The sequence below is a fragment of the Rhinoderma darwinii genome, chromosome 2 (genome assembly GCF_050947455.1).
Source record: "Rhinoderma darwinii isolate aRhiDar2 chromosome 2, aRhiDar2.hap1, whole genome shotgun sequence".
In the NCBI taxonomy this organism is placed as follows: Eukaryota; Metazoa; Chordata; class Amphibia; order Anura; family Rhinodermatidae; genus Rhinoderma; species Rhinoderma darwinii.
The window spans coordinates 90,402,359-90,430,090 of record NC_134688.1 but is presented as its reverse complement, the minus strand read 5'-3'; the positions used below and the strand labels follow the sequence as shown (position 1 = coordinate 90,430,090).

General features: G+C 43.2%; 1 protein-coding gene across 1 annotated transcript in view; it reads right to left on the bottom strand.

Annotated features, from left to right (window-relative positions):
• Nucleotides 1-27,732, bottom strand: part of ENDOU (endonuclease, poly(U) specific) — a 78,349-nt gene that overhangs the window by 27,236 nt on the left and 23,381 nt on the right. The window contains exons 6-9 of the mRNA XM_075851065.1: nucleotides 24,579-24,733; nucleotides 10,304-10,448; nucleotides 3,435-3,634; nucleotides 1,777-1,890 (exon numbers count right to left, since the gene is read on the bottom strand). Coding sequence (XP_075707180.1) covers nucleotides 1,777-1,890; nucleotides 3,435-3,634; nucleotides 10,304-10,448; nucleotides 24,579-24,733 — 614 coding nt within the window. The remainder of the gene's footprint in view (nucleotides 1-1,776; nucleotides 1,891-3,434; nucleotides 3,635-10,303; nucleotides 10,449-24,578; nucleotides 24,734-27,732) is intronic.

Below are 27,732 nucleotides of genomic sequence, written 5' to 3'. Positions count from 1 at the left end.
CAAAGGACGATGTGGGATATTTAGTGAAATTCTACTGGACCGTAAAATGAGTCTGGGCCTTTAGAATCATTTTGCATCATTGCATTTTGAGAGTCATAACGTGTTATTTTTCCGTTAGGGCGTGTGTGAGGGTGCGTTTTTTGTGAAACGTGCTGTAATTTTTATTGGCTCCATTTTGGGGTACATGCAATTTTTTTTTATCACTATTTATACAATTTTTGGGGAGATGAGGAAACCAAAAAACAGCCATTCCAGCACGTTTCTTTTTTGTTTTTTTTACAGTGTTCACCGTGCAGTATAAACAACATGTTAACTTTATTCTGTGGGGCGATACGATTACAGCGACACCAAATTTATATGTTTTTTTTACGTTTCACTGCGTTCCCACAATAAAAATACTCTTTTCTAAAAAAATCATGTTTTAGTGTCGCCATCTTCTGACAGCCATAACTTTTTTATTTTTTCGTTGATATCGCTGTGGGACGGCTTGTTTTATGCGTGACGAACTGTAGTTTCTATTGGTACCATTTTGCGTTACTTGCAACTTTTTGATCACTTTTTCTTACATTTTTTTTGAGACAAGATGACCAAAAAATAAAATGCTGTCAGTGTTTTTTATTAAAAATTTTTACGGTGTTCACCGTGCGGTAAAAATAATGTGATATTTTTGTAGAACAGGCCGAACGCGGCGATACCTATTATGTATAGTTTTTTTTCATATTTTCATTTTTTTTCTAATAATAAAGGAGTTGATCAGGGAAACAGGGCAAGTGTTGTTTTTATTATTTATTTATTATTTATTAACTTTTATTTATTTATTTTTCTTTCACATTTTTTTTTTACTTTTTTCACTTTTTCTTTTACACTGACTTGGGGACTTGAAGATCTGGTCTTCTGATCCCCGGTACGATGCACTTGCACTACTTATGTAGTGCAGTGCATCGCAACTGTCATTCTTCATTTGACAGTTAGCGTATTAGGTCCTGCCTCGGGCAGAACCTAATAGGCTACCGTACCTTGGCAACCAGGAAGCCTAGTAACGGCTTCCTGGTTGCCATAGCAACAATCGCCCTCTGTAAACCACTTCAATGCGGCAGATGTCATTGACAGCCGCATTGAAGGGGTTAAATGGCTGCGATCGGCGGTAACAGCCATCGCAGCCATTGCAGCAGCATGTCAGCTGTGTATAACAGCTGACAGCCGCTGAAGATAAAGCGCGCACAGCTCCTGTGCTCGCTTTATCTGCCGGGCGTAACTGTACGCCCGTCTGCGGTAAGTCACTTGGTTTTCGGACGTACAGTTACGCCCAAAAGCGGGAAGGGGTTAAACCAGGTATTGGTACTTTTGGCAGTGTGGGCAGGTGCCAAGTCCTGCTACAAAATGTAATCAGCGTTTCCATAAAGCTTGTCAGCAGAGGGAAGCATGAAGTGCCCTAAAATTTCGTGGTAGACGGCTGCATTGACTCTGAACTTGATATTGGGCTAAATTGGACTTATATAATATTCTAATTTTCTGAGACACTAAATGTTGGGTTTTCATTAACTGTAAGCCATAATCATCAACATTAAAGAAAAACATGCTGGAAATAGATCACTCTGTGTGTAATGAATCTATAGAACATATGAGTTTCACTTTTTGAATTGAATTACTGAAATAAATTAACTTTTTGATGATATTCTAATTTATTGAGAAGGACTAGTATATATGTATAATAGATGGACATTTATATACATGTACCTTTCCTTTAAAGACAGACATGGCAACTGAGTGACATACCCACAAAGACGTGTTCAAAGCCACTTGAGTCCTGTTCTCCAGAGGACCGAGAGTAAAGTCCAAACCACATCTTATTTAGGTCATCAACAAACTCTTGTTCTGTTTTGTACAGGCCTACGGATATTAAAATGTATATTGTAAAAAGCCTCAAGGCAGACAGCTAAAAATAAAATGGTATCACAAAACATGACACTATCTGTAAAGGATCTGCCAGGCACAGCTTCTGTGTCAACGCCCATAGGTAATCAGTCTGCACCTGCTTCTATGTCTGTGAGACTGACTCCATCTTCCACCACTCAGGATGGCAGGCTTAGGAGTGGGAGAGCCTATCACAGCCTGACCAGACGGAGCTAACTCCCGCCCTCTGTCTATTTATACCTGCCTTTCCTGTTCCTCCTTGCTTGTGATTCTTCTCCTTTGGTTTCCTGGCCCTGCTGCAGCTTCTGAACTATTTGACCCTTCTTCCTATTGACCCTGGCTTACTGACTACTCTCCTGCTCTGCGTTTGGTACCTCGTACACTCCTGGTTTGACTCGGCTTGTTCACTACTCTCCTGCTCTGCGTTTGGTACCTCGTACACTCCTAGTTTGAATCGGCTCGTTCACCACTCTTGTTGCTCACGGTGTTGCCGTGGGCAACTGCCCCTTTTCCCTTGCTTCTGTTGTGTACCCTTGTCTGTTTGTCTGTCGTGCACATACTGAGCATAGGGACCGTCGCCCAGTTGTACCCCGTCGCCTAGGGCGGGTCGTTGCAAGTAGGCAGGGACTGAGTGGCGGGTAGATTAGGGCTCACTTGTCTGTTTCCCTACCCCCATCATTACACTATCACTTTATTTATTTAACCAATGAAGTCTTATTAGTTCTCTCTACTCAGTCACGAAATTCAAGACTAGCATTCAGAGCAGAATGTATGGGTTATTAGATACCAGATTCAAATAATTTAACTCTGTATAGAATTAGATATTTTCTAATATTTCATCTCCCAAATATACAGTACAAAGATGAAAAGTCGGATGATGTGACCACTCTTATATACCTTAGGTCGCGAGCATTTAAAATAAAATGTGAGATGCCTATATGTACCAACAGTTTAAATGGAAACGTATCATCAGAAATTACATATTATTCCAATCAGATTTTTATTATAAATATGTTTTTGTCTTATATTTTTGGTGGTGTTTTTTTTGTGTGACTATTCAGACAAAAAAAGAAAAAGCCTGACATATTACAGTATACACATTGGCCACTAGAGCAGTTACATTAGGCTGACTTCCTGTTTTTTCATAGTTTACTTTTGATGTATAGATTGGGGGAGAATGAGCAGAGTCATCTCATTTACACTAGAAAGTATGCTAGATAATGACACCTCTATTGTACTGCTAGAGGCCTACAGAAGGCAGGATAGTAATCTTTACCAGACATGGTTATCCATAATTAAAAAAAAAAAACTGTGTCTGACCCCCTTTTTTTACCCACAAAGATGTCTTAATCTTTATTTGTTCTTTTGTTTATTATGTGAATCCCCAGAATGTGTAATTTTTTCTTAGCAGCCTTCAATATTTGAGAAAGATGATTTTCTGGGATGAATTTTTTAACATAAATATAATAATTTTGCAGAAAATATATTAATATTTTATAGAACATAACATATCAATTTACCTTTTTTGTGAAAAAATTTAAAAAGTTCCTTCATAACTTTTGTTTTCATAATTTGCTGTAAGAATATCTTCTGCTCCTCAATGTGCTCATGTGTGCATGCTTCATCTGTTCCAGTCTTTCTGTCATAATTATTCAATAGAGCGATAAATGCTTTAAACGTTGGCCTTTTAAATATCTCTTCATTCACATGGTGGTACAACCTGATAAAAACAAGAGTTTGTGTTACAATGCTCCTCATCATCAACACCACTATCACCACTGCCTCAAAAATCATCATCATCGGCCACAGAGGAATTGGTTTCTCCATGTTCCCGATGGCACTGCCAAAATTACAATGCAGGAACCATCCGCATCTTGGATATCACCAGCAGGGGCAAAATATGGCGAGCCAAGGTAACAGACACACAAAGGCCCTGGTGACTGAGGGGACACAGTAGTCCCTCTGCCACAGAAGACACCGGTATTATAAATGAGACATGATTCTCTCCGCAAATACTCACAAATAACTTCTCTATCTAAGGTATGTAATGAAAACATAAAGACACAAACTGAACCCTTATTATAAATTTCTCAGAAGGTCAAACTGAGACCTAAATCAGATGGGCATATCATACCAGGTTTTATAGGGCTGTGTATTCAATAAAAAAAAAACACAAGGGGAATTACAGCAGGAATACTGACCGTTAACATGTCCGTCTGAATGAAGCCTAAGGCTGGGTTCACACGACCTATTTTCAGACGTAAACGAGGCGTATTATGTCTCGTTTTACGTCTGAAAATAGGGCTACAATACGTCGGCAAACATCTGCCCATTCATTTGAATGGGTTTGCCGACGTACTGTGCAGACAACCTGTCATTTACGCGTCGTCGTTTGACAGCTATCAAGTGCAGGACACTTCTTTCAGACAAAATTTGAGCCGTTATACATTGAACTCAATGAAGCACAGCTCAAAATTTACGGCTGTCAGAGAAGCCTCGCAAAATGCGAGGAGGAGCAATTACGGCTGAAACGAGGCAGCTGTTTTCTCCTGAAAACAGTCTGTCATTTCAGCCGTAAAAGCCAGCTAGCGTGTGCACATACCCTTATTCTGCACTCATCAGACTAGTGCTATAAATCTGAGTTTAGCTAAGCATAAATGTCATGTAACTGAATGGTTAAACAGTGTGAAAATATAAGGTGCTCCAACTTTGCAACACAAACAATTTTAACCCCTTCCCTCTTTGGCCACTTTTGACGTTCCTGACCGAGCCTCATCTTTCAAATCTGACATGTTTCACTTTATGTGGTAATAACTTCGAAATGCTTTCACCTATCCAAGCGGTTCTGAGACTGTTTTCTTGTAACACATTGGACTTTATGTTACTGGCAAAATTTGCTCGATACATTCAGTATTTAATTGTGAAAAACACAAAAATTTAGCGAAAAATTGAGAAAATTAGCATTTTTATAAATTTCAATGTATCTGCTTGTAAGACAGGCAGTTATACCACACAAAATTGTTGTCTAATTAACATCCCCCATATGTCTACTTTAGTTTAGCATTGTTTTTTGAACAGCCTTAAGTATTTCTTGGATGTTACAAGGCTTAGAACTTTAGTAGCAATTTCACACTCTTTCAAGAAAATGTCAAAAGGCTATTTTTACAGGGTCCAGTTCAGTTGTGAAGTGGCTTTGAGGGCCTTATATATTAGAAACCCCCAATAAGTCACCCCATTTTAAAAACTTCACCCCTCAAAGTATTCAAAACAGCATTGAGAAAGTTTCTTAACCCTTTAGACGTTTCACAAAAATTAAAGCAAAGTAGAGGTGAGAATTACAAATTTCTTCTTTTTTTTTGTTGCAGAAATACATTTTTTACCCATTTTTTTGTAACAAAGAAAGGTTTAACATAGAAATGAAACTGAATATTTATTGCCCAGGGTCTGCAGATTTAGGAAATATCCCCCATTCAGCCCTAGTGTGGTAATGGGCTGAAGCACAGGCCTCAGAATCAAAGTGGCACATAGAGGATTTTGGGGCCTTATTTTTATTAGAATATATTTTAGGCACCATATCAGGTTTGAAGGGCTCTTGCGGAGCCAAAACAGTAGAAATATCCCAAAAGTGACCCCATTTGGGAAACTAAACACCTCAAGGAAATTATCTAGGGGTATAGTGAGCATTTTGATCGCACAGGTTTATTGCAGAAATTATTGGAAGTGGGACGTAAAAATTAAAATCTACATTTTTTCTTAGAAAATGTAGGTTTAGCTAATGTTTTTTCATTTCCACAAGGACTAAGGGCAAAGCCCCACGTGGCGGAATTGCTCTGGAATTCCGCTGTGGACACTCCGCAGCGTTAATCTCCAGCGGACCCGTTTCTCCATTGCCTTCCACTGCTTAGTAGTGTTCGTTTAGACGATGCGGAAACTTCCGCTGTGGAGCATAGGCTGCGGTGCGGAATTTGGTGTCCGCAGCATACAATGGATGTTGCGGACGTGTGGCGGACTGGTTGCGGACTCATTGCGGAAGTTCTCTATTGACTTCAATGGAGATTCTAAATTCCGCAATGAAGTCCGCAGATGTCATGTACATGTTATGTGTGCTGCGGAGCGTATTGGTTTTTTAACATGACATTTCTTCATTCTGGCTGGACCTATGTATTTCTAGGCCTAAAGCCAGACTGAGAAAGTCAATGGGGCTCCCGTAAGTACGGGAACGTTGCTAGGCGACGTCACTGTCCAGGGTGCTGAAAGAATTACGCGATCGGCAGTAACTGTTACAGCACCCTGGACAGTGACTTCCGATCACAATATACATCAACCTGTAAAAAAAAAAGAATTTCATACTTATGAGAACTCCCTGCTTCTTCCTCCAGTCCGACCTCCCGGGATGACGATTCAGTCCAAGTGACGGCTGCAGCCAATCACAGGCTGCAGCCAATCACAGGCTGCAGTGGTCACATGGACTGCCGCGTCATCCAGGGAGGTCGGGCTGGATGCGGAAAGAGGGACGCGTCACCAAGACAACGGCCGGTAAGTATGAAATTCTTTTACTTTCACTAGGGAAAGTGCTGTCCCTTCTCTCTATCCTGCACTGATAGAGAGAAGGGAAGTACTTTCACCTCAATACGCAACGGCCAGTCCGCATCAATTCACTGCACATTTTGGGCTGATCCGCAACAGATGCGGACAGTTGCTGAAGAAATATGCCACGTGGGGCCATGCCCTAAAGGGGAAAAAGCACTGCAACATTTGTAAAGCAATTTCTCCCGAATTAAACAATATCCCAGATGTGGTCATAAACGGCAGTTTGGACACACGGCAGGGCTTAGAAGGGAAAGAGTGCCATTTGGCTTTTGATGCTCAAATTTAGCAGGAATTGTTTGCGGAGGCCAAGCCACATTTGCAAAGCCACTGAGGGAGCAAAACAGTGGAAACCCCCCACAAGTGACCCCATTTTGGAAACTACACCCATTGAGGAATTTATCTAGGGGTGTAGTGAGCATTTTGACCCCACAGGTGTTTCATATAATTTATTAGAATTGGCCAGTGAAAATAAAAACAATCCCTTTTCTTCAATAAGACATAGCTTTAACTCAAAATGTTCAATTTTCTGAACAAATAAAGGAAAAAAAAGAACACCAACATTTGTAAAGCAATTTCTCCCGAGTATGGCAATACCCCATATGTGGTAATAAACTGCTGTTTGGTCAAAAGGGCTCAGAAGGGAGGGAGCGCCATTTGGCTTTTGGAGTGCAGATTTTGCTGGATTGGTTTCTAGTCGCTATGTCACATTTGAAAAGCCACTGTGGGACCAAAACAGTCGAAGCCCCCCAGAAGTGAACCCATTTTGGAAACTATACCCCCCAAGGTATTCACGTAGGGTTATACTGAGCATTTTAACCCTGCAGGTGTTTTGTAGAAATTAGTGTGCACTCGATGTTGCAGAGTGAAAATGGGATTTTTTTTCCATAGATATGCCAATATGTGATGCCCAGCTTGTGCCACCATAACAAGACAGCTCTCTAATTATTATGCTGTGTCTCCTGGTTTTAGAAACCCTATATGTGGCCCTAATTGTTTGCCTGGACATTCAACCAGGCTCAGGAGTGAAAGAGTACCATGTAAAATTGAGGCCTAATTTGGTGATTTACTAAGTATTGGTTCACAATTGCAGAGGCTCTGATGTTAAATAACAAAAGAAAACCCTGAGAAGTGACCCCATTTTGGAAACTGCACCCCTCAAGGCATTTATTAAGGGGTGTAGTGAGCATTTTCACCCTACAAGACTTTTCCATAAATTATTGTGCTGCGAATGGTGCAAAGTAAACATTTCAATTTTTCCCTAGATATGCCATTTCAGTGGCAAATATGTCATGCCCAGCTTGTGCCACTGCAGACCCACATCCAAAAAATTGTTAAAAGTGTACTCCCGGGTATGGCAATGCCATATATGTGGAAGTAAACTGCTGTTTGGGCACACTATAGGGTTCAGAGGGGAGAGCACCATTTGGCTTTTGGAGCGTGGATTTTGCTTGGTAGTAGTTTTGTTTGGAGTCTTACTTGTATTTCAGTTTATAATGTGGGGGCACATGTAAGCCGGCAGAGTACATAAGGTGCATTGTCAGGTGGTATAATAATTGGGTTAAAAAAAACAGTAAAATAATCCATAGATGTGTGTTACACTGTGACACAATCCTTTATGCACAGGCCAGTGTAGCACTGGTAAATGATGTCATTTCTTATCCCACTTTTCTCCACACTGCACTTTTGCAGTTCTGGGAATTTTGCTGGAAAGTGTTGTCCTGGTATAATACGGGTACCCTCGCTTCCAGCAGATATGTTTGGGCCCTCCCCTTCCTGGTTCCCTAATTTTAGGTCCGTGGAAATTTACCTCTTGAAACAGAACAAAAATGTTCCCCTTGGGCTGCACAACCGCGTATTTTTTTTTTATTTCCTGACATATGGAAGCCCTCATTAATTTAATTTTATCATAGACGTAGTGGTATGAGGGCTGTTTTTTTTCCGGGACGAGCTACAGTTTTTATTGGTACCATTTTGAGGTACATGTGACTTTTTGATCACTTTTTTTATCCTATTTTTTGTGAGGCCAGTTGACCGAAAAAACTGCAATTCTGGCATAGTTTTTTAGTTTTTCTTATACAGCGTTCACCATGCGTTATAAACTACATGTTAACTTTATTCTGTGAGTCAATCTGATTCCGGCGATGCCTAATTTATAGCACTTTTTTATGTTTTACAACTTTTTGCACAATAAAATTACTTTTGTAAAAAGAATGTATTTTTTTCTGTTGCCAAGTTGTGAGAACCATAAAGTTGTAATTTTTCGTTGACGCAGCTGTATGAGGGCTTGTTTTTTGCGAGACGAGCTATAGTTTATATAGGTACCATTTTTGGATACATGCGACTTTTTGATCACTTTTTATTCAGATATTTGTAGGGCAAAGTGACCATAAAACAGAAATTATGGTATCGTTTTTTATGGGTTTTTTTTTACGCTGTTCACCGCGTACAAATATGTATGGTTTATTTTTTTTTTTCAATAATAAAGGACTTGATAAGGGAAAAGGGCGATTGTATTTTATTTTATTACTTGAAACTTTTATTATATGTTTTACAATTTTTTTACACGTTTTTTCAAGTCCCACTAGGGGACTTAACGTTCGACCATTGACAGTGATAAAGAGGAGCGTAATGAAGTAGATAAAGAAAGACTATCTGGACTGGTTCCCAGCCACGTCTCTGCCTCACGCTACAACCTGTTGCCACTTATCTGTGTACCGAACCTGAGTTGTTTCCTGACCACGTCTCTGACTCACGCTGCAACCTGTTGCCGCTTATCTCTGTACCGAACTTGGACTATTTACTGACCATGTCTCTGCCTCACGCTACAACCGGTTTCGCTTATCTGTGTACAGAACTTGGACTGTTTCCTGACCACATCTCTGCCTCACCCTATAACCTCTTGCAGCTTATCTGTGTGACCACATCTCTGCCTTAAGATCACATTGTAAATTATAAAAATAATAATAATAAGTGTGTATCGAACCTGGACAGCTACTTGACTACTCTTGCTATTAGTATCCTCCTGCCTGCTCGTTTCAGCCACTGGACTCCAAATCTGCTGAAATACTTGACAAACAACAGTACAGTAAAATATCATTCATCTGCAGCAAGGAAAAAGAAAATGTGGGTCTATGGGGGTAAACTAAGGGGAATGTCCAGTAAGAATAGAGTTTTCCATTCTAATTCACTAATCAATATTTCTTGAGAAGCTATTGCTTACTAACAAAAGATGACGATGGGAGATGATACTGCCGGATTCCCACAGTCTTGTCGAAATCTGTCAGTGTCAGTAGGTTGGGGTCAGTGAGAGGAGGTTGATGCTGGATCATAGATTGTTTTATTGGGATTATTGTTTATTTAGTGTTTTTGGAGGAAGATTCGGGAAAGAGACATGGGAAGGTAATTTTTGAATTGTTCTTTAAATACAAATATACTCATCCCGACATTCCTTTTTTACATATGCCCTTTTAAGACATACAGACTTCATATAGGGGCTCCCTATTGGGTGCCCCTCGCCATTCTATGAGCCAGATTGGCAATTGCTCTGGTGACCTGGCCCATTTATGTGTTACATAGACAGTGATTCATTTGAATGTGGACGCTGCAGGCTAATAATCCCTTGACTCATAGCAATCTAATTATATGATGATTATTATTTTTTTTTTACGTCAAAGGTGAAGAATACTGTTTTTATCCCTTTATAGGCATCAGTGGTTGCACTTACATTAGTTTTGATAACTCCCACCCTACTCCCCAACTCCACTGATGATAGGAAAGCCTGTAATGTGTCAGAACTTACGGCTCAGCACACAGATCTTCTTTTTTGGTGTTTTGTGACATTTCCTGTTTGTTCAACTTAATATCTGATTCTGCTGCTTTGTTCAAGTCTGACTGATACAAGATCTCAGACACAGCTTTTATTTCATCTTTGCTGATATCAGTTCCTAGAAATAGAAAATAACCAATTTATATTATCTGTAAGCATCCTGATCATTTTGTAAAACGTTTTATTTGACAGTGACTCAACTTATAATGCCCCCTGCACACGAGACGGAAATACTGCGGATTTACCATGCAGATTTCAGTCCCAGCCATTTAGATGACATTTGAACAAATCACATTCACATGCTATGGAACATTTTCTGCACGAATATCAGAGCATGCTGAGAATTTTCAAATGTGCAGAATGCTTATTCTGTTAGGCTTGGTACACACTGTGCATTTTTAACATATGTTTTTTTTTATTTTGGTAGACAAGCTCCCAGGTCTCTCAATGGGCATTTATCAAACAAAAAACAAATGCATGGTAAAAACGCAACAAAAACACAGTGTGAACCCAGCCTTAGGGATGCTTACAGCAGATTTCAGACTTTTCATTGTAAAAGGGGTGAAATCCGCAGTGAATCCACAGCAAAACATGCATATTGTGCTGTGTTTTTGGATCAGTTTTTCGAGCCAAACACAGAAGTGGACTCAAAAGAAAGGAAATGCATTAGTCTTTTTTTTTTTATACCTTGCCTTTCTTTTGCATCCACTTGTGGCTTTGGCTAAAAAAGACTGAACCAAAAACGACATCAAAAACTATGTGTGTGATTCAGGCCCCAAAGACGACCTGACCCTAGGTCATATATGGCCCGCTGGCCCACTGTTGTGTTTACACCTTAAAGAGGCTCTGTCACCACATTATAAGTGGCCTATATTGTACATGATGTGATCTGCGCTGTAATGTAGATTACAGCAGTTTTTTATTTAGAAAAACGACCATTTTTACGGAGTTATGACCTATATTAGCTTTATGCTAATTAGTTTCTCAATGGACAACTGGGCGTGTTTGACTATATGACCAAGTGGGCGTTGTGGAGAGAAATATATGACGCTGACCAATCAGTGACCAATTAGCATCATACACTTCTTTCCATTCATTTACTCTGCAGATAGCGATATAGATATATCGCTATCTGCAGCCTCATACACACACACTAACATTACTGCAGTTCCGGATAATGAATATACATTACCTCCAGCCAGGACGGGATGTGTATTCAGAATCCTGACCACTTCTGTAGCGTCTCTGTGATTTACAGCATAGCAGGCGTAGTCTCACGAGATTACGCTGTAAGCTGTCATTCACAGCAAGATCTCGCTGTGCTGTGCTGTGTTGAGAAAGTCATTAGCATAAAGCTAATATAGGTCATAACTCAGTAAAAAATGATTGTTTTTCTAAATAAAAAAACACTGCTGTAATCTACATTACAGCGCCGATCACATTATGTACAATATAGGCCTCTTATAATGTGGTGACAGAGCCTCTTTAAAGAGATATGGCCCACTATTGTGTAGGCTGCCAATATGCTAATTTATTGTAGTTAGCCAGCTGGGAGCGAACTACCCTCAAGCTGCCTCGCGCTGACTGGTCAGCATCAGAGGCAGGTAAGCTAGCTCCACCCTGTTGGCTAACTACATCAAATTAGCATATTGGAAGCCTGCACAATAGTGGGCCATATCTCTGGAAAGGGGGTCAATTAAAAAAAACAGCGCTGGAATCAGGGAGACAGCGCTATTCAGGTCTGTAAAAACAGTTCAATTTATATGACCTAGTGGCAGGTCTATTTAAGGCTATATGTGCCATCTCACAATGCAGACAAAAACAACATTTTTTACGGCATACTGTCCAATTTGTAGTGGTATTGTCATGTGGTTGCCCCAATATTTTCTAGCTGCTACAGTATGCGGTTTTCCAAAGAAACTGTTCTAGAAACAATAGTAGTTAAACCAAGTGTACTTACTATGCAGTTTTACTGACCTTCTCTTTTCAGATATATTACTGATGCAGCAGGCAGCGTACCACTGTTGTTCCAAATGAATATACCATTATACCCTATTATAACACTTCTCAACAAGATACACATTCACCATTAGGCCAAGCTCACGCCCACGGGCAGATTTATTATGTTTACTGCCCCTTGGTTCTGTCTAGTTTGTAACTGTTTCTGTTTTGCATGTTACTTGCAAGAAATTCATTATTTGTGTGTGCCAGCAAGAACAGGATGTTTTGTGCTTCGCTCAACACTATAGTTCTTATTTGTAAAAAATGGGCATGATTTTAGCTTGTTTTAGCAAATTTTTTTAGACATTTTCTGGCTCAAATATTTGTCGCAAACTAAGCTAGCTCCAAGGTTGTTTAGTTAGACCAGAGTTTCCCAACCTTTTGAGGCTCAAGGCACCCCTGAAAAAAAATTGTTTACAAAACGTCCAAAAACTGCTAAAAAAAAGCACTACACTCTAAAGGTATGTTCACACAGGCTATTTTCAGCTGCTATTCGGGGACCATAAACGCCCTAAAAAAATTCCAAAGATGCGGGGGTTTAATGTACCCAAACATCTGCCCATTGATTTCAATAGGAAAAACGGTGTTCCATTCCCACGGGGCATCTTTTACGCGGCCATTATACTCAGAGGTATAAGAGGAGAGAACTATAACTCCCAGCATGTCCAGGCCATTATTATGGGTTATCAGAGGACATTACAGGGAGGAGGTAAAGGGGAGAGAACTACAACTCCCAGCATGTCCAGGCCATTATTATGGGATATCAGAGGACATTACAGGGAAGAGGTATAAGAGGAGAGGATTACAACTCCCAGCATTCCCCTGGCTCCAGTTCTCACACAATTGCTAACAAACTATAGAAAATATACTTACCCTGCCCAGCATTAATGGCTCCTCTCCCTCCGTTAGTGGGAAGTGGTGGGCGGTACTTGTAGCAGTGATGCTTGCGTCACGTCTGCTACAAGCATAGTTGAAGTAAGCGTCGGGGGCGGAGATTGTAGCAAAAAAACAAAACGGTTCTCGTGGCACCCCGGTTGGGAACCACTGAGTTAGACAGAAGTGTCTAAAGATCCACCATATTTTTCACACAATGTGAGCCACTGTGATAATATTACGCTGTCTAAGGCCCCATGCACACAACAGTATTTTTCATCAGTAATTACGAACAGTAATTACTGACAATAATTACGGACCCATTCATTTCTATTGGCTACGGACACCTTTCAGTATTTTTACTGATAGGTGTCTGTGCTGAAAAAATTATAGAACCTGTCCTATTCTTGTCAGTAATTATGGCAAGGACTCTCCCATAGAAGTTTATGGGAGCTTCTGTAAATACGGACGGCTAAGGATGTGTATCCGTAAACCGTCCATATTTATGCAAGCGTTGCTATGCAACATGCTGATGACATCATTTGGATCCTCTCTCTTTTTTTTACGGATCCGTATATACAGATGGAATACGGATGCAAAACGGATCGCATTTTACGGACACCCTTCCATATATACGGATGAAATACCAATGCCTACGGAACCGTATTTACGGACAGTATTTCAGGATAGATGAAAATACGGTCGTGTGCATGGGGCCTCAGGGTGCGTTCACATATATCAGTAGCATCAGCATCGTTTTTTTTTTCTCTCAAGTGATTATAACTGAAGAAAAAATTGATGCAAAAATGTATCAGTAGCCTTCAGGCTTTTTCAAGATTTTTACTACAAAATCATCAGTTGTCATCGGTTGTCGTTTGTTGACAACAGTTTTTACCATCCGTTTTTAACATCAGTTTGTACCACAGTGGTCCACCAAAGAGGTAGTCTAGGGTTTGAAAATGTGCCTATTTTATCAGAGAGGTGCATACTTTGTGATAGATTAGATATATGATGAATTAGATACATGTTGTGTATTTGTCATTTCCCAAAACTTCCGACGTGATCCTGGCATGTCAGGACTTTCCTTCTCTGCGCCGGCCTTGGCACTATACTGAAGTCTGACACACACATTGTAATGTCACGTGCGCCATATTCTGTGCAGCTCCGAGGCCGGCGTCGAGAGGGAGAGCCCAGAAGGCAGCAGCTGTCCACTCACCTCAGATCAGATCTTCGAAGCAGCCTTGTGAACCTGCATAGTTGTAAAGGATCTGCCAGGCACAACTTCTGTGTATACGCCCATAGGTAATCAGTCTGCACCTTTGTCTATGTCTCTGAGACTGACTCCATCTTCCACCACTCAGGATGGCAGGCTTAGGAGCGGGAGAGCCTATCGCAGCCTGGCCAGACGGAGCTAGCTCCCGCCCTCTGTCTATTTATACCTGCCTTTCCTGTTCCTCCTTTGCTTGTGATTCTTTTCGTGTGGTTTCCTGGCCCAGCTACAGCTTCTAACTATTTGATCCTGCTCCATACTGACCCTGTCTTACTGACTACTCTCCTGCTCTGCGTTTGGTACCTCGTTCACTCCTGGTTTGACTCGGCTCGTTCACCACTCTTGTTGCTCACGGTGTTGCCATGGGCAACTGCCCCATTTCCCTTAGCCTTGTGTACCCTTGTCTGTTTGTCTCGTGCACTTACTGAGCGTAAGGACCGCCGCCCAGTTGTACCCCGTCGCCTAGGGCGGGTCATTGCAAGTAGGCAGGGACAGAGTGGCGGGTAGATTAGGGCTCACTTGTCCGTTTCCCTACCCCCATCATTACATAATCACAAGCCAAATACCTAGTCTACCCTGGTCCCTGACACTACTATGGACCCCCTTGAGACCCTGGCCCAGCAAATGCAGGGTCTCTCGCTACAGGTCCAGGCCCTGGCTCAGAGAGTCAACCAGCCTGACGCTACCATGGTAGTACCCCTCACCTCACCTCTTGAACCCCACCTCAAGTTGCCTGACCGGTTCACAGGGGACCGGAGGACTTTTCTCTCCTTTCGGGAGAGTTGTAGGCTCTACTTTCGCTTAAAGCCTCACTCCTCAGGTTCTGAGAGCCAGCGGGTGGGTATAATTATGTCCCGCCTCAAGGAAGGGCCCCAAGAGTGGGCCTTCTCCTTGGCTCCTGACGCCCCTGAACTTTCCTCCGTAGATCGTTTCTTTTCTGCTCTCGGACTCATTTATGACGAGACTGACAGGACTGCCTTTGTCGAGAGTCAGCTGGTGACCTTACGTTAGGGTAAGAGACCTGTTGAGGAGTATTGTGCTGACTTTAGGAAGTGGTGCGTAGCTTCCCGGTGGAATGACCCTGCCTTAAGGTGCCAGTTTAGGTTGGGTCTGTCGAACGCCCTGAAAGACCTGCTAGTTAGCTATCCCTCTTCTGACTCCCTTGACCAGGTTATGGCTTTAGCGGTACGATGTGACCGATGTCTCAGGGAACGACAACTTGAACGTTTTTGTGTTTTCCCCTCTAACTCCCCCATGATGCCTCCCGAGGTCCCGTTGCTTCGCTCTTCCACGGAAGACTCAGAGGTTCCTATGCAACTCGGGGCCTCCGTGCCCCCCCCCGACAACGTAGAGAGTTCCGCAGGAAGAATGGTCTCTGCTTCTATTGTGGGGATGACAAGCATCAAGTGAACACCTGTCCTAGGCGCAAGAATAAGCAGCCGGAAAACTTCCGCGCCTAAGTGATCATCGGGGAGGTCACTTGGGCGCACACGTATTTCCCGTAAATATGAAACGTAATAAAATCTTGCTTCCCTTTCAGGTCTCTTTTGGTGGTAGGTCTGCTACCGGCAGTGCCTTCGTGGATTCAGGGTCTTCTGCTAATATAATGTCTGTGGAATTTGCTATGTCTCTAGCTATGCCTTTGATTGATTTGCCTAATCCTGTCCCTGTAGTGGGTATCGACTCCACTCCTCTTGCTAATGGTTATTTTACACAGCATACCCCTGTTTTTGAACTCCTTGTTGGCTCCATGCATTTGGAGCAGTGCTCTGTACTGTTGATGCAGGGATTATCATCCGATTTAGTTTTAGGTCTTCCCTGGTTGCAGTTGCATAATCCCACGTTTGACTGGAATACTGGGGAGCTTACCAAATGGGGTAATGAATGCTTGACGTCATGTTTTTCTGTTAATTCTATTTCTCCCCCTGAGGAGGTGAACACGCTACCTGAGTTTGTTCAGGACTTCGCTGATGTTTTCTCTAAGGAGGCCTCCGAAGTGTTACCTCCTCATAGAGAATACGATTGCGCTATCGAATTGGTACCAGGAGCTAAGCTCCCTAAGGGTAGGATATTTAATCTTTCTTGTCCCAAACATGAAGCCATGAGAGAGTATATCCAGGAATGCCTGGCCAAGGGTTACATTCGCCCCTCTACTTCTCCGGTAGGTGCTGGCTTCTTCTTCGTAGGGAAGAAGGATGGTGGTCTTAGGCCATGCATTGACTACCGTAACTTGAATAAGGTCACTGTAAGGAACCAGTATCCCCTTCCTTTGATTCCTGATCTCTTTAATCAGGTTCAGGGGGCCCAATGGTTCTCTAAGTTTGATCTACGGGGGGCGTATAACCTTATCCGAATCAAAGAAGGGGTTGAGTGGAAGACTGCGTTTAACACGCCCGAAGGTCATTTCGAATACCTCGTCATGCCCTTTGGGTTGTGTAATGCTACCAGGTCCCTCACCCATCTCCGTCCCTGTGCCTACTTCTCCAGGAAGTTTTCGCCAACTGAGAGTAACTATGATATTGGCAACCGTGAACTCTTAGCCATTAAATGGGCATTTGAAGAGTGGCGCCACTTCCTGGAGGGGGCTAGGCACCAGGTAACGGTCCTTACCGACCACAAGAATCTGGTTTTCCTAGAATCTGCCCAGAGGCTAAACCCGAGACAAGCTCGATGGGCGCTATTTTTTACCAGATTCAACTTTTTGGTTACCTATAGGGCTGGGTCTAAAAATATTAAGGCCGATGCCCTGTCACGTAGCTTCATGGCCAGCCCTCCTTCGGAGGAAGATCCTGCTTGTATTTTGCCTCCTGGTATAATCATTTCTTCTACTGATTCTGATTTAGTCTCTGAAATTGCTGCTGATCAAGGTTCAGCTCCCGGGAACCTTCCTGAAGACAAGCTGTTTATTCCCCTGCAATTCCGGCTAAGGGTACTTAGGGAAAATCATGACTCCGCACTATCTGGTCATCCAGGCATCCTGGGTACCAAGCACCTCATTGCCAGAAACTATTGGTGGCCTGGGTTGCCTAAAGACGTTAAGGCCTACGTCGCCGCTTGTGAGGTTTGTGCTAGGTCCAAGACTCCCAGGTCCCGACCAGCGGGCTTACTACGTTCTTTGCCCATTCCCCAGAGACCTTGGACCCATATCTCCATGGATTTTATCACCGATTTGCCTCCATCTCAAGGCAAGTCGGTGGTGTGGGTTGTAGTAGACCGCTTCAGTAAAATGTGCCACTTTGTGCCCCTCAAGAAACTACCCAATGCCAAGACGTTAGCCACCTTGTTTGTCAAACACATCCTGCGTCTCCATGGGGTCCCTGTCAATATTGTTTCGGACAGAGGGGTACAATTTGTTTCATTGTTTTGGAGAGCCTTCTGTAAAAAGTTGGAGATTGATCTGTCCTTCTCCTCGGCCTTCCATCCTGAAACTAATGGCCAAACTGAGAGGACTAATCAATCTCTAGAACAATATTTAAGGTGTTTTATCTCTGACTGTCAATATGATTGGGTCTCATTCATTCCCCTCGCCGAATTTTCCCTTAATAACCGGGTCAGTAACTCGTCAGGGGTCTCCCCCTTTTTCTGTAATTTTGGGTTTAATCCACGGTTCTCCTCCGTTTCACCTGGTAGTTACAACAATCCCGAGGTAGAGGTCGTTCATCGGGAACTGTGCACAGTCTGGGCCCAGGTTCAGAAGAACCTAGAGGCGTCCAAGAGCGTACAAAAAACTCAGGCTGATAGAAGACGTTCTGCTAACCCCTTGTTTATGGTCGGGGATCTGGTGTGGTTATCATCTAGGAACTTGCGCCTTAAGGTCCCGTCCAAGAAGTTTGCTCCCCGGTTTATTGGGCCGTATAAGGTCATTGAAGTCCTCAATCCTGTCTCCTTCCGACTGGAGTTGCCCCCATCTTTTCGAATACACAACGTGTTTCATGCCTCCCTCCTTAAACGCTGCTCCCCGTCCTTGGCTCCCTCGAGGAAACCTCCTGTTACCGTTCTCACCCCTGAGGGGGTGAAATTCGAGGTGGCCAAGATTGTGGACAGCAAGATGGTCCAAGGCTCCCTCCAGTACCTGGTCCATTGGAGAGGATACGGGCCTGAGGAGAGGACTTGGGTACCCGCCCGGGATGTTCACGCTGGGGTATTGGTCAGGAAGTTCCACCTTCGTTTCCCCAATATACCAGGTCCACTTAGAAAGGGTCCGGTGGCCCCTCATAAAAGGGGGGTACTGTAAAGGATCTGCCAGGCACAACTTCTGTGTATACGCCCATAGGTAATCAGTCTGGACCTGAGTCTATGTCTCTGAGACTGACTCCATCTTCCACCACTCAGGATGGCAGGCTTAGGAGCGGGAGAGCCTATCGCAGCCTGGCCAGACGGAGCTAGCTCCCGGCCTCTGTCTATTTATACCTGCCTTTCCTGTTCCTCCTTTGCTTGTGATTCTTCAAGTGTGGTTTCCTGGCCCAGCTACAGCTTCTAACTATTTGATCGTGCTCCATACTGAGCCTGGCTTACTGACTACTCTCCTGCTCTGCGTTTGGTACCTCGTTCACTCCTGGTTTGACTCGGCTCGTTTACCACTCTTGTTGCTCACGGTGTTGCCGTGGGCAACTGCCCCATTTCCCTTAGCCTTGTGTACCCTTGTCTGTTTGTCTCGTGCACTTACTGAGCGTAGGGACCGCCGCCCAGTTGTACCCCGTCGCCTAGGGCGGGTCGTTGCAAGTAGGCAGGGACAGATTGGCGGGTAGATTAGGGCTCACTTGTCCGTTTCCATACCCCCATCATTACAATAGTGCCAAACACTAGCCCTAACTTCAGGGAGTAGCTCGTTTTTGGTGCCTTTACAGCTACCCAATCCCACCCCACATCTCCTACCCACCCCATACCACGCCGGGATTGCTGTTATTTCTATTCACACCACAGGGTCCAGGTGTTGGCCATTAAAAATGTCCGTCTTGGTCCATATTTGACGGCCGTTTTGCATCTGTTTTGCATCCATTCCGTGTCCGTGTTTCCGTTGTTGACAGCCGATTGTGACATGTTTTGCATCCGTCTTTCATTGTCCGTTTTAAAATTGGATAAATTTCATTTGTAGATAATGCCACAGTACCCTCTGTAGAGAATGCCACAGCGCCCTCTGTAGATAGTGCCACATACCCCCTGTAGATAATGCCACAGTGCCCTCTGTAGATAGTGCCACACACCCCCTGTAGATAATGCTGCACTGCCCTCTGTAGATAATGGAACAGTGCCCTCTGTAGATAATGCCACAGTGCTCACTGTAGATAGCGCCACACACATCCCCTGTAGATAGTGCCACACAGCCCCCTGTAGTGCCACACAGCCCCCAGTAGATAGCACCACACACACCCTGTAGGTAGAGCCACACAGCCCCCTGTGGATAGTGCCACACACCCTCTGCAGATAGTGCCACCCACTGTGCCCACAGTAGATAGGAGCCTCTGACATCACAGTCCAGTAATCGATAGGGACGTCAGGGGCCCCCTCAAGGAGCAGAATCCCTGGCCAGAGAATTGCCGACGCTCTGGCCGGGGATATCGCTCCTAGAGGGAACCCCTTATGTCCCTGTCCATATATGGACAGTGACATCAGGGGCACCTCCATGAGCAGAATCTTCGGCCACAGCGGGCCGATGCACTGGCTGGGGATTCCGCTCAATGGCACTATCTACAGGGGGTGGCACTATCTACATGGGACGTCGGTGGTGCTATCTTCAGGGGGCGTGGGTGGCACTATCTACAGATGGGCATGGGTGGCACTACCTTCTCCAGGAGCAGAATCCCTGCCAGAGTGTTGGCAATGCTCTGGCCAGGGATTCCGGTCCAGGAGGACCCCTAACATTACTGTCCATATAGGGACAGGGGCTTCAGGTGCTCCCTCCTGTAGTGGAATCCCCGGCAAGAGTGCTATAAACGATCTGGCTGGGGATTCCGCTCCTGCTCTGCAGCCAAAGCTTCGGCAATGCTCTGGTCGGGGATTACCACGCCGTGTGCTGAAGGTTGATGCAGCAACATCCGGCCTTGATCTAGGTAACAGTACATTAAATGGGATATGGCGCCAGGCTTCCCAGTGAGCCAGACACAAAAACACTGCAGGTAACATTCTTGGATCTGGTTCCTGCAAAGGTCAGGCGCCACAACTTATGTCCCATATGCCAGAACAGATCCCAGGGGCGGATTATAATGAGGGCAATATGGGCAAGTGTCCGGGGCAAGATACTGGAAGGGGGCTCAGTTCGCCCCAGTTCTCCTGTACCGGCTGTTAAATTTACAGCCAGTTCAGAGAACCAGAGTGAAGCGGGACCCCTCATCCTTAGGTTGATGATACAATTGCTTACTGTTGCGCTATCTGTTCCCTTCCTCCCATTCGGTGCTTTACTAATGACATTGTCGGCGCGATGATGTCATTACGCCGACTGCGCGATTACGCTGGATGACTCCGTCTAGTCTCTGATCACTCCTGCATCGCTGGAGGAAGGCGCGGGAACGGGGACAGGTGAGAATGTTTTTTTTCTTTCTGGGCAGCGTTGGGGACAATAGCTACAGGGGGCATTATCTACAGAGGGCATTGTAACTGGCTCTATCTACAGGGGACATTATCTACAGAGGGTATTGTGACTGGCACTATCCACAGGGGTCATTATCTACAGAGGGCATTGTAACTGGCGCTATCTACAGGGGACATTATCTACAGAAGGCATTGTAAATGGTGCTATCTACAGGGGACATTATCTACAGAGGGCATTGTAACTGGCGCTATCTACAGGGGACATTATCTACAGAGGGCATTGTAACTGGACCATCTACAGTGGTCATTATCTACAAGGGGAATTGTGACTGGCACTATCCACAGGGGTCATTATCTACAGAGGGCATTGAAACTGGCGCTATCTACAGTGGACATTATTTACATAGGGCATTGTAACTAGCGCTATCTACGGGGGACATTATCTACATTGGGCTTGTGACTGGCGCTATCTACAGTGGCACTATCTACTGGGGGCATTGTGACTGGCGCTATCTACAGGGGGCAATGTCAGTGTGTGGTGTTTTACTTTACAGTGTATGACACAATTGAATTCATGGGCACAGTGTATAATACCCTTATATACAGGGGCACAGTGTATAGTACCATTATATACAGGGGCACAGTGTATAGTACCATTATATATAGGGGCACAGTGTATAGTACTATTATATTCAGGTGTAAAGTGTATAGTACTATTATATTCTGGAGTACAGTGTATAGTACTATTATTTTTAGGAGTACAGTGTATGATACTATTATATTCAGGAGAACAGTGTATAGTACTATTATATTCAGGGGCGCAGTTTATAGTACTATTATATTCAGGAGTAAAGTGTATAGTACTATAATATTCAGGAGCGCAGTGTATAATACTATTCTATTCAGGAGCGCAGGAGCGAAGTGTATAGTAGTATTATATTCAGGAGCGCAGTGTATAGTATTATTATATTCAGGGGCACAGTGTATGATACTATTATATTCAGGAGTACAGTGTATAGTACTATTATATTCAGGGGCACAGTGTATAGTACTATTATATTCGGGAGCACAGTGTATAGTACTACTATATTCAGGGACACAGTGTATAGTACTATTATATACAGGGGCAAAGTGTATGGTAGTATATTCAGGGGCACAGTGTATAGTACCATTATATTCAGGGGAAAAGTATATAGTACTATTATATTTAGGGATGCAGTGTATGATACTATTATATTTAGAAGCACAGTGTATAGTACTATTATATTTAGAAGCATAGAGTGTGGAATCATGAGAATTTTATATTTGTTTATACGTGTGGAAATGTTGGATAAGTGAGGAGCTGAAGAAATCTGAGCTGCAAAAGGCAGAAATGGGCGGTGCCCCCTGGGAGAAGTCATCATAGAGGTCTGGACCGGATGGAGAAGAAAAGAGAAAAAGAACGAAAAAGAATCTGAGATGTCACCTGTGAGTCACTCAATGTAAATGTTTATTCTCCCTGTGACTGATCAGTACTGTAGGTCAAGAATTGTAGTCTGCACACCTTGATTGCGTTCAAAATTATCTTTATTTGTTTCTCAGGATAAATGCCAGAGGCTATACGTGCAACGTCAACGTTTCGGTCATGAGACCTTCGTCGGGCACTGAGCCGTACTGGGGACTCGATCTGCGTGTATATTGCGTAGTATATTGCGTAGTAGCGCTGCTATAAATTATATATGGCGGCTTACCGCTCTTAATGGGCGCCCATTAAGAGCGGTAAGCCGCCATATATAATTTATAGCAGCGCTACTACGCAATATACTATGCAATATACACGCAGATCGAGTCCCCAGTATGGCTCAGTGCCCGACGAAGGTCTCACGACCGAAACTTTGACGTTGCACGTATAGCCTCTGGCATTTATCCTGAGAAACAAATAAAGATAATTTTGAACGCAATCAAGGTGTGCAGACTACAATTCTTGACCTACATCTAGGTTGGGACCCTATCTCGAGCACGCAAGGACACCGGTGCTGTCTGAACACAACCATTGATCAGTACTGTAGTTACTGTATGTTCTGCAGCGAGATGATGGATGGTAGCATTCTTTTTTGTTAAATAGCAACTCCCAGCATAACCTAACCATTGTTTAGGCTATACTGGGAGCTGTCGTTTTATGTCATACAAATTTATACAGCAGGGGTTAAACTGAATTTGCAAATGATCTCTGTACTGAACTGTATTTTTTCTGGTGCTGTATATATGTACTGAGCTCGGTTCTGGTGCTGTATATATACTGAGCTTGGTTCTGGATTTATATATATGTACTGAGCTTTGTTCTGGCACTGTATTTATGTACTAAGCTTGGTTCTGTTGCTGCATATATGAACTGAGCTTGGTTGTGGCACTGTATTTATGTACTAAGCTATGTTCTGGTGCTGTATATATGTACTAAGCTTGGTTCTGGTGCTGTATATATGTACTGAGAATGGGTCTGTATATTTGCACTGAGCTTGGTTCTGGGGCTGTATATGTTTACCTACTCTTAAGGTAAAAGTAGATGTTAAAATCAACTTTTACCTTAAGAAAAGGTAAATATATACAGTAAAAACGAAACAAAAAAAACCATGGAGGAATATCCATTTTTTTCCAATTCACCCATTATATGGTACTTTAAATGGTGCCAATAAAAACTACAACTCCTCCCGCAAAAAATAATCCTTCACACACCACTCCATTGACATGAAAAAGTTATAAAGCTCCTGACCACTTTAGTGTCTCAAAGTATTCTGCTTTTTCTCTTCTGTATGGATCATTCTGCTTTTACAGCTAATTCAAAACCGTGCCAGATCTGTGTCCACCTAAACAGAAATCTGCAAATATATGCAGTACAGCGTCATCAGAGTTCTTGGGGGGGGGGGGGCAGGGGTGGGAGGGGACCAGACTTGAAAAAATGCTCGGGGCCCATGGTACCCTTAATCCGCCCCTGACAGATTCCATGCAATGCTATTTGATCCATTCTAGCATCAGTTTCCCTCTGGCTTTTCTGCAACATGCCGGAGGGAAACTGACAGGGACATCGTATATATGTGAATGGCCCCTAACTATTAGAAAGCATTATTATGTAAATCTGCCCCACAGTTTTGATGCTATTTTAATGAAGTTTGTATCTTAGCTTTTTGAGCCAAAACCCAGAATTGAATCCAAAAGGAAGGAAAGGTATAAAGAAAAGACTGACGCATCTCCTTTCTTTTGTGCCAGTCTCAATAAATTCCCCCAAGTACCTTCCTTCCATAGCCTGCTTCTTACTTATCTTCCGTATGTATGCAAGTTTGCCTGTGGTTCGAAACTATGAATAGACATAGGTCTGAATAGAAGCTGTATACACAAAATGGCAGGATATTTTTAACCATACCGTCTAACTTTAATTAAACAAATGTCTTTTTTTTTTTTGGCCTTTTTAGTTGTCTTATAAGCCATATTCATTTTGACAGTCTTTTTGACATGTAACATGTTTGATGCAAAGACAACATTTTCTTTGGCCCAAGTATATATATATACCCTGCCTCTGAAGGATCTCACCTCTATGGTCACTGCTGCCAGTTTGGCCTTCTCCTATATTGTTACTGGCTCCTCTGCCACACAGTTCATAGTAGTCACTGCAGCAATTCTTGTGTTTGTCACATTTTTTGTTACAGTGACAGGGATTTTTTTTGTTAAACTTTTCTTTACATCGTCCTTGACAAGAGGTATCTGCACATAGAAGGAGTAGAAAGTAGTCAGTACAACTACACAAAACTCTACATAAGTATATACAGTATATGTACATCTATGTATATATTGGTGCTCTGTATACGCTTGGATACCATGGGCCTGGCAAAGTATTGAACCTCAGTGGTTTATACTATTAGATTTTAATGCGTAAAACACTCTCTGTATACAGAATTCAGGATGCAGTAATACCTGATTTATCTTTGTAAGGAGTCTCTTGTTGTAACTTAGAATCGATATCTGTTAGAATAACATAAAAAAATAATAATAATTAGCAAATAGTTAATGATACATACGTTATGCATTATGAAGGGACACAATGCCCTAGATACCACTCACTCTCACCATTCACCACTCTGTAGTCACATAATACAGAATATGTAGCAAAGGTACAATGTATTGTATAAACATAGAAAATTGTATTTGTCTGCAGATTTATGTCTCGTTCACACAGTGCAGATTTTTTTCCAGATTTCGCATGCAGTTTTTAAGCCGAAACCTGGATCCAGGAGAGCAGACCTATAGTATAAGGCCTAACTTTAAATATTTCTTCTGTTTAGGTTCCTTTCCTGGTTTTGACTTAAATACATGCAAAATCTGCAGCAAATCTGCACTGTGTGAACAAGGCCTTAAGGGCACGTTCAGACGTGGTGGAATTGCTATTGAATTCAGCTGCGGAAAGTCCACAGTGGAAATCCGCAGTAGCCGTATTTTTCCATTGTTTTCTATACCCTTTTAGGTAACATAGTTCAGATGCTACAGAAAATAACAGTGCGGAATTTAGGCTGCAGTGCAGAATTTCCCCTCCGCAGAATGCACATTCTGTTGCAGGGAAGCAGCAGATTTTCACTGCAGATTTCAGCCTTATTAAATGCAAAGGAGAAAATCTGCGCAAGTCCTCTGTGATATCCGCAATGTCTGAAATACCTGTCAAATATGCAAATGTTTCTGCAGATTCGTTGTGTAATTGTCGCAAATTTGCTGCAAAATTTTCAGCGGAAAAATTCGCTACGTCTGAACATGCCCTAAGAATACTGCACTGCCTGATTTGTCACGATTAGTAACCTTATTTAGGTTAAATATTGTATTATGTACTGTATAAATTACATGTAAAAAGATTTTCTCCAAATATTCATGTTCTGTTTTACTACATACACCCATAGGTATACTTGAATTAATATGAAACTGATGCTCCGTGGCGCAAATGGCTCCCATAGTAACAATCAATATGCCCCCCCCCCCCTATGATTTTGTTGGCTCAAACCTACATCCCTCCACCCTGGACAGGAAGGCCAATGTTTTTTCTACTATATTGCCATGTGTTAGGCCGGATTCACCCAAGCATGTTCGGTCCGTAAAGGACGGAACGTATTTCGGCCGCAAGTCCCGGACCGAACACACTGCAGGGAGCCGGGCTCCTAGCATCACAGTTATGTATGACGCTAGGAGTCCCTGCCTCGCTGCGGGACAACTGTCCCGTACTGTAATCATGTTTTCAGTACGGGACAGCAGTGGTGGACGCGCATGCGCTGCTGTGCCCTTACTTTCCCGTCATTAGGATGAATTTGCTGTGGGCACTGGTCTCTGTACCTGGGTTATTCTCCCCCTTCGCTTCTGCAAAGACTTTCAGGACATTGTAAAATTTGAGAGCTGAGCTGCCAAATAACTTTAGATAAGACAAGGACTGCTCCGTCTGCAAGAGCCCTGCCGTCCCGTCTTATCTTCTCTGCACTTGCCAAGGAAAGAGAAAGAAAATAAAAACTCTTTGATTTCTTTCTTCTGAACAGTGCAGAGATATTTTGGTCTCCATTTAAAATGTGTGCTGCTTTGTATATCTTAGTGCATGCTAACTATACTGTACCACTTCATGCCCATGAAAGATACAAATATAGACAGGGTGGTAATGAGGAATGGTTTAAAGCCTATGTAAACCTTTGGAGGGAAGTTTATTATTATTATTATTTTATTTTTATTTTTTTATAAAAAGCTCAGTCAGTGTGGTTAGTGCAACTTTCTAAATAGTTGTTTATTAAAAATTATTTTTACTTCCTGAAATACAGCTGCTCTGTATTCTATATACATAGCAGCTGTATCTAGCATTAAATCCTGCTCCCATCAGGCCTGCGGGACTGACTGGTTCAAAGACAGCAGGTCCTGTGTGTCTCTGACACACAGGATCCACCTGTTAGTCCTCATATCTAAGTTCATAACTTAGATGTGATAGATTACAGGTGGACCCTGCGTGTCAGAGACACACTGATACTGAACCCATCAGGTCCGCGGGACTGACGAATTCAGGTCATACGAACGATACAGCTGCTCTGTATAGAGAATTCAGAGCAGCTATATCTCAGAAGAAGGTGCACTAATCATACTGACTGACCTTTTTATAAAAATAAAAAAATTGCCCTCCAAACGGTGTGCATAGCCTTTAAAATTATTTCAAATTCTTAAAGATCAGTGTGAATATATCCATATATTGTGACTATATCACTCGTTGACCATGCACCACAAGTATAAGTTCTAAATACTCAATAACAGGAAAGGTGATAATTTTCTGATTGCTGGGGATCCCACTGCAGGGACCCTCCCCGACAGTGGCATAACTGTAGTGGCTGCTACGGGGCCGGCGGCTTGAGGGGGCCTGAGCCGCCCACCGACACGCCCGCCCATAAGACCGGTGGCACCGCTAGCAGCCGTTACGGCTGCTACAGCGGTAGCGACGCTACTACGGAGCCCACGCCGCAGAGCCTCTAACATTTATGGGCCGGGCGGCACGGGTTCTTTCATGCCCAGGGGCGTTGCTAGCACTGGAGGGGGCCCCGGTGCTAGCTACAGTCACCCCCTTTTGCAGTAATTGTACCTGCGTCTATAGCACGCAGGTACAAATACATACATTAGCGCTGAATGGTGGTGATTGGTGGGGCAAAATTAATTGCGTCGCTTCCGTGCTTGAAAGGCGCTGATTGAAGGGGCA